Source organism: Xyrauchen texanus, chromosome 16, assembly GCF_025860055.1.
Source record: "Xyrauchen texanus isolate HMW12.3.18 chromosome 16, RBS_HiC_50CHRs, whole genome shotgun sequence".
Classification (NCBI taxonomy): Eukaryota; Metazoa; Chordata; class Actinopteri; order Cypriniformes; family Catostomidae; genus Xyrauchen; species Xyrauchen texanus.
This window is the reverse complement of record NC_068291.1, coordinates 39,585,675-39,597,927: the sequence shown is the minus strand read 5'-3', so window position 1 is coordinate 39,597,927 and position 12,253 is coordinate 39,585,675. Positions and strand designations below refer to the sequence as shown.

Sequence of the window (12,253 nt, the reverse complement as noted above, 5' to 3'; positions counted from 1 at the left end):
TAATGATGGTTACGGGAGGTATGTGTCACAGCACACTGCTGCGTATGAGGCTGTGTAGCTGCAGACCGGTCAGAGTGTCCATGATGACCCCTGTCCACGAATGTGCCTACAATGGGCTAGCAAGTGTCGTAACTGGACCTGGAGTAGTGGAAAAAGGTTGCCTGGTCTGATGAGTCCTGTTTTCTTTTACATTACGTAGCTGTGTATGTGTGCACCGTTTACCTACGGAAGTGATGGCACCAGGATGCACTGTGGGAAGATGACAAGCTGGTAAAGGGAGTGTGATGCTCTGGGCAATGTTATGCTGGGAAACCCTGGGTCCAGCCATTCATGTGGATGTAAATTTGACTCGTGTCACCCCTTGATGGCAATGGTATTCCCTGATGGAGTGGCCTCTTTCAGCATGCTAATGCACCCTGCCACACTGCACACATAGTTCGGGAATAGTTTGAGGAACATGATGAAGAGTTCAAGGTGTTGCCCTGGCCTCCAAATTCCTCAGATCTCCAATCTAGCATCTGTGGGATGTACTGGATCAACAAATGTTTTGTTTTTTCTCTGTTTATTACAGTAATGAGAATTTGAAGGGAAAATGTGCTTCATAGTCCTGAAAATAATTTTTCTTTAAGAAAAGTATATTTTCTTATTTCTTTAGATTTTGGGGGCATGTTCTTCCAAGGTTTTGTGAGATTCACGCTTCTGCTGAATTTATCCTCTTCCACATTGAGTTTCCTCAATATGCTACAGCATTGGCACTCTTTGCCTCATTGTGTTTGTGCGGTCCCACACAAAGGTCAACATTAGGAAGTAACAAACACAGCGCATGGTTTGAAACTGTTTTCCTTTGTTCATTCAAACTACGGCTGCAAATGTATTCTGCAACGTGGGCTAGAAAAATGTCAGGAATGTCATATATAATACAGCCGTACTGTATCTTTTGCCCTGTGTCTCATGTACGGTGTAGAATACAGTGTTAATACAGATCAACCAATAGAGTCAATAGTCAGTGCAGGTAGCCTCTGTACTGGAGCATGTTCTGTGTTTTTAATGCCTCTAATAGGCACAGGTTTGTTTTGTTCCCTGTGTAAGTCATGTGGAGCCTGAGGGGTTCATTGGTTGTGCTCCTCCCAAAGCTGACAAACAAAGTGCGGTTGTTTGATCTGCCATAAGAGGAGGCAGTTGAAGTCAAGTTATTTTTATTTGTATAGTGCTTTTCACAGCACACATCATTTCAAAGCAGCTTTACAGAAAATTATGCTTCAACAGAAAAACCTGTAATATATTAATGAAAGCATGACAATATAGAGCCCCCTCGTGGCTGAAAGAGAAAGGGGTAATTCAGCAGCACCTTTGCCTAGTCAAAGATTTAAAGGGGCCATATTCAATACTTATCATTTTATTTTGTTCAACACAAGTCCACTTCTAACATTTATTCACTGTTTAAACGGTCATAATTTAGCTTTGCATGATCATTTTCTACCCACTTTCGGACTGTTTTTGCTATTGCATCTTTAAGATTATCTATGCAAATAATCACTGCCATGATTGGCGAACCTATTTCTGAATTACATCGTTTTGCTGCTGGGTTTTCATAAATGGTCTGGATGGACTATGTTGGAAACTTTGCATTGTGAATGTCAGAGTACGTCTGCATAGGTTTTTCCTTGATCTTTTGAAACAAAAGTGTTCAAGGTGCATTGTTCAATGGTAAAAGCCTTTAAATCAAAACATGATTATGGGCATTTGTGATTAATTTATTTATTTAACCAGACTTTTTCCAATAGCTGTCAAATTAAAACACATCTAATTTTCTCTTTTGTTTACAGAATCTTTAACATCTGCAATGGCAAACAGAAGAAAGTCTACAAGGGCTCTCAGGGTGAAGATGGGACCCTTATCAAGGTAGGCAGAACTTGAATTAAAACAAATAAGTGGGATATTAGACATACTCTTAGTTCAGATGCTGCTTTTGATCTCAAACCTACAAGCATTGTTTATTAGGTCCAGACGGATCCCTCTGGTCTGTATGTGGCCACAAGCTGCTCAGACAAAAACATCAGCATCTATGACTTCTACACTGGAGAATGTGTGGCCACCATGTTTGGCCACTCCGGTAAGATCCTTCAAAAGAGTCTGTTGTTACATGATTTAAAATAAAGTGATGTGTGTGTGAGAGTATGCAACTATCATGTGTTGATAAGAGTAAAAACTTGAAACTAGGTCAAAACATTGTGTTATCTTTGTGTTTGATTTTCTCTTTTAGAGATTGTAACAGGGATGAAGTTTAGTAATGACTGTAGGCATCTGATATCTGGGTCCGGAGACAGGTAGTGTTGAGGGATGTTCTGAAATCCTGTTTCAAAGATTAAAAAATAATTTAATCATGTTAGTCTTTTAATTGAGAATAGAACATTGTATGTTTTGATTGAATTATGATAATATGTTTGTCTGCTGGGGTATTCCTGTTTTCCAGCTGTATATTTGTGTGGCGACTGTGTCCTGAGTTGACCATCAATATGAGACAGCGGCTCTCAGACCTGAAACAAAACAGCAAACCAGTTCAGAAGACCCCTCCAAACAAACATCACACACTTAGGTAAGAACATACTTGCACACATACAATAATATGCATATGGTTAGGTTACAGTTGCACACCAGGAGTGGTGGTGGTGTAGTGGGCTAAAGCACATAACTGTTAAGCAGAAGGTTGTTATTTCGATCCCCACAGCCACCACCATTGTGTCCTTGAGCAAGGCACTTAACTCCGGATTGATACGGGGGATTGTCCCTGTAATAAGTCACTGTAAGTCCCTTTGGATAAAAGCGTCTGCCAAATGCATAAATGTAAATGTAAAATGCAAAGGGCTTTCTCAACATTGCAAGAAACATCATCAATTTGAGATTTTCCTACCCCTTAAAGTGAACTGTGGTTGGTCATTTTGGACAGATGTCAGTCAGATTGTCGTTCTGTCTAGGTGGGTGTCAATGGTCAAATAACTAGCTTCAAGGACATTTTCATTTGTACAGTTTGCTGTTCACTTAAATAGTCCTATGTAACAACAAATGCATTTATAAAAGCACAAATATTCCAGTTTCTCAATTGATATATGAAATATATGAAAATATTTTGTTTAAAATAGTTTTAGAAGAGGTATACCATGTCACAGTCTCACGCTGAACTGCAGTCACTGCTTGAAATCTTGTCCAAAATGGCAATTTTTTGCACAAAATCCTAAAAGAGTGTTTTGAAAATGTTTTCGGTTTCTGGCAGCACAAGGAGAGAAATCCACAGTGCTCCAGTCATTGGTACCATGTCATCTGACAGTGACAAAGACGTTGAGGAAGAGGAGTGTATTGAGGAAGAAGATGAGATGTTTCCTCAACTGTCATCAGGGAGCAGCGCCAGCGAAGAGACTGGTAATCCATCTGAAATTCTCTAGTAGTCATAGTAAACTGGTTTGGCTAGTTCTACTCTACATCCCACGTCTGGCATTTTGGGTTGGATTGGTTAAGACCTCTTGCAAATATTTATTTTGAGCTTCATGAGCTTGCAATATTAGTATTTTGTTTCTGTTTCAAGGATCGTCAGAGGAGAAGCGCAATACTCTCAATTCCCAGATGAGGAAGGTAAGAAAGTCTGTGGCTACATTACATAATCTCATCTTTTATTCTCATTTTGTTTCATTCTTTTTTTGAACAGATATACACTCTCTCTCTTTCTCAGCAATCCAACAGCAGTACTGAATGCGAGGGATCAGGTCTGCGGCCGAGGCGCCGATGGTCCAGACGTTTAAGCAGTATGGATCTAAAAGTGAAGTCCATGCTGGATCTAAGGCAACTGGAGTCTTTCGCCATGCCCCTCTTCCCTAGCAAATCCCCTCATGTTCATAAAGAACCTCCACCGCACAAGAACCAGGAAATGGGCAGCACTATCAGCCTGCAGACCCTCGCTGCATGGGTGAGAAGTAGTCTTTAAACCATCTTTATATAAATATAAAACATGCAATATTCAATGTAGTCTTTCATGGTAAAACTTTTGACCTTTGGCACATTTTACTAAGTCACTGCAGCTTATTTTGGCCATGAACTTCGACCAGAATGAAATATTAACAACTACAGATTTTTTTTTACAGTACATGATGTTGGGTGGTGGGAGTAAATCTGAAATCAGTGATACCACAATAACAAACCATCATGTAACAAAGTGGAAGCTTGTTTATATGATGCCTCTGTAGTCTCAGCAGAAGGTTGTTATTAGAATACCATTTCGATTCAACAGCCTCAAGCCATACTCTTGAATAACTTTAAATGCCATAAACCTTTGAAACTTGAACAATCCAGCAACAAATTATTTCTTGAAACTGCTCACCATAGCAGCATGGTAACTTGCAAACCAAACTTTGTCATCGGACTGATAAAAACTATGCAACCCTTCGGTACGGATCCTCTCTGTAGGTACCAGAAGAAAATGGACCAGGTGGACAAACACGTCCTCATTACATCCAGCTGTCACCTCAAACCCCAGACACAGAGGTGCTGTTTCCTGAAGGATGTGAAGATCAGACCAGTCTTGCTGGCAGGTCAGTCTAAGACATTTTTAGGTGGATGTCATATCTTTTGGATCACTGCATACTGGTTTGTTTTCCTTGGGAGATCTTCTCACAAAGTTGCTTTAGCAAAACTACAAATGCATCACACAGTAACACAATTATTTTTGTAGAAAGCTAGTCCTTTTAAATGTACAGTTCAGATCCATATGTTTCTCTCTTTGTGTATAGTGAGTATCAGGTGAAGAAGATACCTCATGGCGTGAGATGTGCTAAAGTGAACTCTTGTCCTGAGAAGCAAAGTCCAGATAGTGCCTGCTCTATGGAGTATTCCAGCAGTCGCCTGTCCAGCCCTGAGCACCCTGGAGAAGGTAAAAGAACTAAACTTAGCACAATAAAGGCCCCTGCACACTTCCTACGAAATCAAAGATTAAACGTGTGAGATGTAATTTAGAACAACATTTAGTTTCGGTGGTTCCCTCGCACAATCCTCAATAAAGCTGATATAATCAGCCAGGAGTCATTGCTTCATCGTATAATGGAAATTCTTAACAGCATGTTATTTAATTGCTGAAGTTGCTACAAGTTAAGGAAATAAGATTTTCGGGAATGTATATTTTTGTCCATACACTTTAGATTCAGAGCCCACTGAACCACTGAGTGTAGATGGAAACTCATCAGAACTGGATATGGAAGATCTTGATGAGGAAGAAGAGGACAGCTTGAGGAAGAATGACGTTCAGATACCTATTCCTCAGACCCCAGACCAGGAGGCTTTTCTCAAAAGGCACTTTGCAAACCTGTCAGACCTCAAAAATTCTGGTACGGTCTTTCTAGGTTAAACAAATTGCATGTTAACTGCAACTTTAATGCAGGTATAAGGAGATCTCATACTATTTTTTTGTTGTTGTTGTCTCTTCAGCAAGTCCAACCAAAGTAACTTCAAACATCTCTGACAGCATGTCATCGAAGTTCCTCTCTCAGAACTCTCCTAGCAGGTAAGACACAATGACCAGAGACCAAAACTCATCCAGACGTAACATCAATTCTCAATGACATTCAAAAACATGACTATTCTTTTTCGTTTTTACAAGAACTGCATTCCCGCTCCATTCAAATAAAAGCAGTGATGTTAAAACCGCCAGCGGATTGGTGCGACCCCTGATCTCTGAAGTGCGCCCTCTCATGGAGAATAAGAGTCAAGACAAACAGCAGGAGTCTCAGGGCTCTGAGAAGGCAACAGGTCAGCATTTAATCCAGAAGAAACGCACACCGACCGCAGACTCCCGCAGACTGATCAGCCCTGTTGCAAAAGCCGCTGCAATTCATGCTAGTTCTGCAGGCATGAGGAAAGCCCAATCTATCCACAACATCTCCTCAGAAGGTAAAATATTCTGCTGAAATTGTGATGTAGAATAATACTGCAAAAACTATTGAAAAACAGCACAGATGGGTGCAAGAATTTGTTAAACAAACAAAAATCTCTTTAAAGTTTCTCAATTTATTAATCACCTCATCCCTCCCTCCTGTCCTCTCAACAGCCGACACAGACCAAACACCTGTTCGTCCCTCTAAGGAAGTCCACCCTCAACCCCAGACCCCTGAAAGAGGTGACTCCACTATGCCACGCCGTTCCCTTCCCATCGTCCCGCTCACAAGCCCCGCGATCAGCCTGGCAAAAGACATCACCACTCCCACCAGGCTCAAGTCTCGGTCCTACATGAGCCCCACCACAAGCTCTATGGCCAAGATGTCCCGCTCTGTGTCCATGGGGGACAGTCTGAACATGGTAGAACTTGGAGAAGACACTGTATCTTCTGGATCTGACTCGTCCAAATCTCGGAGCACCTCCCAGAGCAAGCCCACCACTCCTGTCGCCCTCATCTCTTCCCCTTCATCCCCATTTCCAGGCCCCAACACGCCCCATGCAGCCGTCATACCTACACTCAGTGCTGGATCAACTGGAAGCTCCTCTTCTAAAGGCCTCCAGGCCAAACTGATTGGTAATGCTCGGCCCCTACTCCATATAGACATTCCCAATACTCTTCCAGACAGACTCTCTATATCCACCCTATCGCCAAGCAACAAGAGCCCCAGACTTGTACAAAAGGACAAAGAGTCCACAAGTAGAACACCAACAACTCCATCACTTCCAGAAAACTTTCAGCTGCCCAGCAGCATCGTACAGCTCTCAGCTGTATGTTTGACCATGTCTGAAACAACAGACTTGGACCAAATTGAGCTTAAAATGGGACTCAATCCAGACCAGCCTAAAGACTTAACAGAAGTTGAACTAAAGTCAAATTTGGAGCCAGGGGAAGAGGAAACCCAGAGGGCTGACTGCTTTCCCATGGGCCAGGGCAGTCTAGGTCTTCTTCAGCCTCAGGATTCAGGTTTGCTGGGACATCTGTCTTGCCTCATTCCGTCTTGCACACCGCTTCGGCTGGGGCTCTCTAAACACTTCTTTACCAAAGGGATCTGGTCTTTCTCCACCTCCTCTACATCTTCCATCACCTCTCTCATCTCGTCTTCCCCCTCGCCATCCATTAACCATTACTACCTGCAGGGTGAGGCATGCCCTTACTCACACATTCTGTAACCTCCTCCATCTAAGCCAGTGATACTCCACCTTAAATTAAACCACAGATGACTTACTTTCTTCCATGGAACACAAAAGGAGATGTTAGGATGGCTTAGTCACAATGAAAGGTCACTGAGTCTAATGTTCTACCTAACACCTGCTTTTGAGTTTACAGAAGAAATGCAAACAGATTTGAGACAATATCAGGGGAGTAAATGATAAATTGGTAACATTTTCAATTTTGGCTGAATTTTCCCTTTAATAAGTTCAGAAGCCAAGTTGACAAATTTCTTGTCTGCGAGAGCCACAATTTAAAAACGCTCTCTTCCTCAATCAAGCCAAAAGAAATGGAAAGAATGATCTTTAGTGCATCAACTGTAAATCATAGTGTAGAGACATATGCACATACTAATCACGTAACATGATTTACAAAAGTAGGATATTTTCAGGATATTCAACATAATTTGTAGACCCTGGAACAACATTTATATCAACCAATCTTTGCCCAGTGGTTTAGGATTAGGGCTAAGGCAAGGTCGTTCACTCCCGGACAGGCTGGGCAGCTATTTTCAATGTAAACAAGCGGTGTAAAAGTACAGCTCTTATCTACTTGAATGGGGAAATCTCCAAAACGCTTGGTCAATATTTTGATCAAAAAAATATTTAAAATTAGCATTACAATCTGACAACAATGGTATCATTAATTGTGCTTCTTTAGCTCAGATTACCCTAAATAACGCTATTTATCAGGCAAGTTCAACGAATGCGCATGCGTGATTTTGAGTTGACTGACAGGTGATGTCTGTATCTAAAAGGTGATTGGCTTTTTTACCTGTAAGGTGGGACTTCCTTTTCTACATCCATTGGGCATTCCAATTTATCTCATTCATTCTAATACCAGTGATCTGTCTCGGGCTAAATAATGATTGACCCCTGAATTTAGGCTCTGGAGCCTAAATTTAGTCTGGAACACCAATTCTATCAACATATCATTGCCACTTGATTTTAGGGTTAGGACTGGTAACAACATTTCTATAAACTAATCACTGTCCTCTGATGTTAATGGCTGATCTGACCGAACACCCCAACCATCCACCATGCCAAAACAATATATACAGCTCTGGAAAAAATGAAGAGACCACTCCAAATGTTCAGTTTCTCTGGATTTACTATTTATAGGTATGTGTTTGAGTAAAATGAACATTTTTGTTTTATTCTGTAAACTACTGACAACATTTCTCCCAAATTCCAAATATAAATATTGTTATTTAGAACATTTATTTGTAGAAAATTACAACTGGTCAAAATAACAAAAAAGATGCAGTGTTTTCAGGCCTCGAATAATGTAAAGAAAACAAGTTCATATTCATTTATAAACAGCACAATACTAATGTTTTAACTTGGGAAGAGTTCTGAAATCAATATTTGGTGGAATAACCCTGATTGTCAATCACAGCTTTCATGCGTCTTTGCACGCTTTTCACAAGTCTTTCACATTTCTGTTGTGTGACTTTATGCTGCTCCTGGTGCAAAGAATCAAGCAGGAATTCAACAGACACTGGAATGGAATGGCTGCCATACATGTAGAGATGCTTATTTAAGAAATATTTGGAGTGGCCACTTAATTTTTTCCAGAGCTCTATATATATATATATATATATATATATATATATATATATATATATATATATATACAGTATATATATATATAAATATATATATGTGTGTGTGTGCATGTGTGTGATTTTCCAAAGTTTGAGTCCACTTGTGAAAAGGTTTCTATCTTGCATTTTTCTAATTTAATAGTTTATTTAATTATCAGTTAATTGTATTATCAGCATAACAGTTTGAGTGAAAAATGTGTGCAAAACCCGATGATTATGATATAATCATGATCCTGCATGTGAATTTTCACAGAGCATCTTCTGAAAGTGCTTTAATGAAAGAAAAACTGTCCTTTTACACAATATGTTTTAACACAGTTAATGTCACAAATTTGCTTATTTGATTAGTACAACATTTAAACATTTCTTAAATTATGTTATGCTACATTTTTCTAAATCACACAGAGGGGTAATCACTAGTACGCAGGCAATAGTGAGAGAGGAGCAGGTTATTTTATGTATATTGTTTTTCGCACCTGCATTCCAATATACATCTTGATGTAATCCGTCCTCATGATCAGGCAGCGTGTTTTCACTAATAATGTGTGATGAGACTCGCGCTGCAAAAAAGCCGACACCTTTTTAGCCCTTTTCGGTGAATCACACCTTGTGCCACGTGCCAGTGATTACCCCTACGTGTGCCATAGGTTGCCGACCCCTGCATTGAAATGAATCAGCTTCCTCATATTTGAGTGTTAGTATTACACCAGTGATTTGTTGATGAGCGTGTCCCAGGTACAGTATGATGATGTTGTCCTTGCATAAATCTGACTGTGCTGAGTACCTCTGCTCTAAACCATCTGTCCCTCACAGCCCTCATATTTCTCAGTAGCCTAAGCTTTGTCAAAATTGTCATACAAATGCATGCTTTTGTTGTTCAGATCATTGTAAGAGCAGTGTTCTGTTTCTCCTCTACAGACACATCTCTCAGTGTTGACTCTTGTAGGCTGGTTGCAAATGAATTGCAGAGCAGTTTTAAAAGAGCCTCCCACCTCTACAAAATTGTAGGTTATCAGTTGACTGCATTCACATGTAATTGTAGTGTAGGCTGCTCTTCAGCCCACAAGTCTGTCTAAACCGCTCAGTGCTGAATCTAACTTTGCTTATATGTGTGCTCTTCTGTAGCTAAGCAACTCCACCGTCTCCGGCGACGAGCAGCAGCAAATGACATTTATGCTCGCCGAAGCTTTTGAGGCGATGCGAGCCGAGCTGAATTCCCTGCCGCCCTGCCCTCCTTTAAGATCGCCATGTGCTGGCACTGTGCGCACGTCTGCTAACAGTGATGCGGCTCTGGGTGACGATAGGACACTAGCGCTTCTAGAGCAGTACTCCAAACTGCTCCTTACCGCAGTGGAGAAAAGGATGGACAACAAAATCTGACTTTTCCATCCAGATATCAAGCCATAGAACCTACATAGATGGCCAAGAGCTTTTAATAAAAACATTGAACTGAAATGCAGCTACCCTACCTCCATGTTTAGCGTACAGTTACAGTGGCAACGGACCACTGACTTCTCTCACCTCTTTGTGAAATTTTGTGCCCTGCTACTAAAAAACATGTCAGGATATTTTCACCATTTGGCATGGCCGTCAAATGACTTGCATGTCTTCAAGGAGGGTTATTCCTCAAGGTTTTGTTGGTTGCATGATAAAGCTTATCCAAAACGAACTGGATTACATGGTCACCACTTTAAAGACCAAGAAGAAGAAATGGATACAATACTCTTTCATACTTTGAAGTTCAACACTGTTACAGTGAAAGCAAAACTGTTTGGAGGACTCTCCAGTAATCATCATGTTTTGAACTTATTCTTGTAGGGGATATTTAAAGATTTTCTCAAAAAATTGTCTTTCAGAGTGATTGGTCTCCCTGGAAGTCTTAACAAGCCAGATTTATCTCACTTTTACCTTTTATTATGAAATGATTTAATACTGTATGTTGTGTTTGTGCTGATACTCTCAAGTTGAATTAGGATGACGAGGTGTATTTTTATTCTCATTTGATAGGTCAATGAGTCTCTTGAGAGCATGTTTGGTGTACAGTTTCAATATTATGTTACCCAAAACAGGGATGGATTAATGATCGGGCCAATGGGGCCAGTGCCCAGGGCCCCTTGACTGCCCAGGGGCCTTGGGCTTTAAGGATGCGCGATCTAGTTTGGTGATCCCCCACTCGAAAACCCTTTTGGGCTGGAAAACGAAACCCCGAAAACTTCAATTGGAGGTAGTCCCTTGGAGATAATTGTCCCCAGGGCCAAGTTTGCAAGTCATAATCCGTCCCTGACCCAAAAGGGTTGGTTTGGTGCCAGAAGAGAGCTCGGTGTCACCAGAAATCTGAAATTTTGAGTAAAACATTGTCTTGTGGAGTTCTTACTAACCTAAATGAATTTTGAAGGATGATTTTGTATTGTTTTATTTGCTGAAGCTTTTGTAATTGAAATGGTAATTGTCTCAAGGATACGGGTGCCTTAATCTTGACCAGCAATTTGTTGTTGAGGAATAATCCGGCATTTGTAATTCAAACAGGTTATATGATGATCAGTACTATTTGGATGCACTCCTCTTGTAAATGATTCATTCCTGATTACAAAACAGAAAGAAAACTGCCATAAAACAGCTAAATTGAATTGATGATTCTGGTGACACTCATGATGATGCCATATCTTCAGATTTTATATTGTTACAGATGAATTTGCGCCAAAACACAGTAGAGTATGATTGGACACACCGCTTTTGACACCAATAACAAAAGATATAGTAAGCATTTTCTCTACCATTTTTAAAATTGATAGAACTTCTTATTTTGCTATTCTAACAATGCAATTAATTAATTATATGGTTAATTGCATTTAGGATTGGCTGTGACCCACCAGTTGGGAAGCACTGTCCTAAGAGATACCAAGACAACTTTGTGAAATATCTCTTGAACTTTCTGCAAAAGTATAAGAAAAGTTTACAAATTTTCCAGTACTTGGGTTTTGATACCCTTTTGTCCATTTTTAACTGGAGGACTTTGCTTGTATCAGAGTTTTTTTCCAAAGATTACTTAAAGGTATGTTTTATTATAATGTGACATGCTATTAGTCATTTCCCCAAAAGCTTTACTTTTGTTTAGTCATTCTGTCTTCACTTCTTGAAAAAAATCCTGGTGTATTGCCAACAATCCCTTGAAAATTAGGTTGAGGTATAGACCAACTTTTCCGTAATGATAATGAACAGTAAAGCACTCTTTGTCTCAAAGCCAACATTAATTGAAATGTGGACATTCATAAGTGTACTGTAATTTATTATCTACTTTGATCTATTTTGTACAATCCAGGTGCTCTTGAACTAGTTCAGAACAGCTGCAACATGTTTGACGACTGAAATGCATCAATTTTATTTATGGAAACGTACAATTCCACTTGTATCACATTCTCTCTATTGGTATAAAAGTGTTCACAGTGAAATGTGCAATTGCT

At 40.1% G+C, this 12,253-nt stretch overlaps 1 protein-coding gene across 2 annotated transcripts in view; it reads left to right on the top strand.

Annotated features, from left to right (window-relative positions):
• The window catches only part of LOC127657021 (mitogen-activated protein kinase-binding protein 1-like), a 62,977-nt gene extending 52,565 nt beyond the window's left edge, over positions 1 to 10,412 (top strand). The window contains exons 17-31 of one of the 2 annotated variants that reach the window (XM_052145657.1): positions 1,827 to 1,902; positions 2,002 to 2,113; positions 2,264 to 2,327; positions 2,474 to 2,596; positions 3,272 to 3,417; positions 3,581 to 3,627; positions 3,725 to 3,958; positions 4,456 to 4,580; positions 4,779 to 4,918; positions 5,184 to 5,369; positions 5,470 to 5,545; positions 5,642 to 5,931; positions 6,089 to 6,940; positions 9,711 to 9,796; positions 9,918 to 10,412. In XM_052145657.1, the coding sequence (XP_052001617.1) occupies positions 1,827 to 1,902; positions 2,002 to 2,113; positions 2,264 to 2,327; positions 2,474 to 2,596; positions 3,272 to 3,417; positions 3,581 to 3,627; positions 3,725 to 3,958; positions 4,456 to 4,580; positions 4,779 to 4,918; positions 5,184 to 5,369; positions 5,470 to 5,545; positions 5,642 to 5,931; positions 6,089 to 6,940; positions 9,711 to 9,796; positions 9,918 to 10,172 (2,812 nt within the window). In that variant the 3' untranslated portion in view covers positions 10,173 to 10,412. Of the gene's footprint in view, positions 1 to 1,826; positions 1,903 to 2,001; positions 2,114 to 2,263; positions 2,328 to 2,473; positions 2,597 to 3,271; positions 3,418 to 3,580; positions 3,628 to 3,724; positions 3,959 to 4,455; positions 4,581 to 4,778; positions 4,919 to 5,183; positions 5,370 to 5,469; positions 5,546 to 5,641; positions 5,932 to 6,088; positions 7,115 to 9,710; positions 9,797 to 9,917 lie in introns of both variants that reach the window. The other variant, XM_052145656.1, reaches the window with a different exon arrangement.
• Positions 10,413 to 12,253: the final 1,841 nt, after the last annotated feature.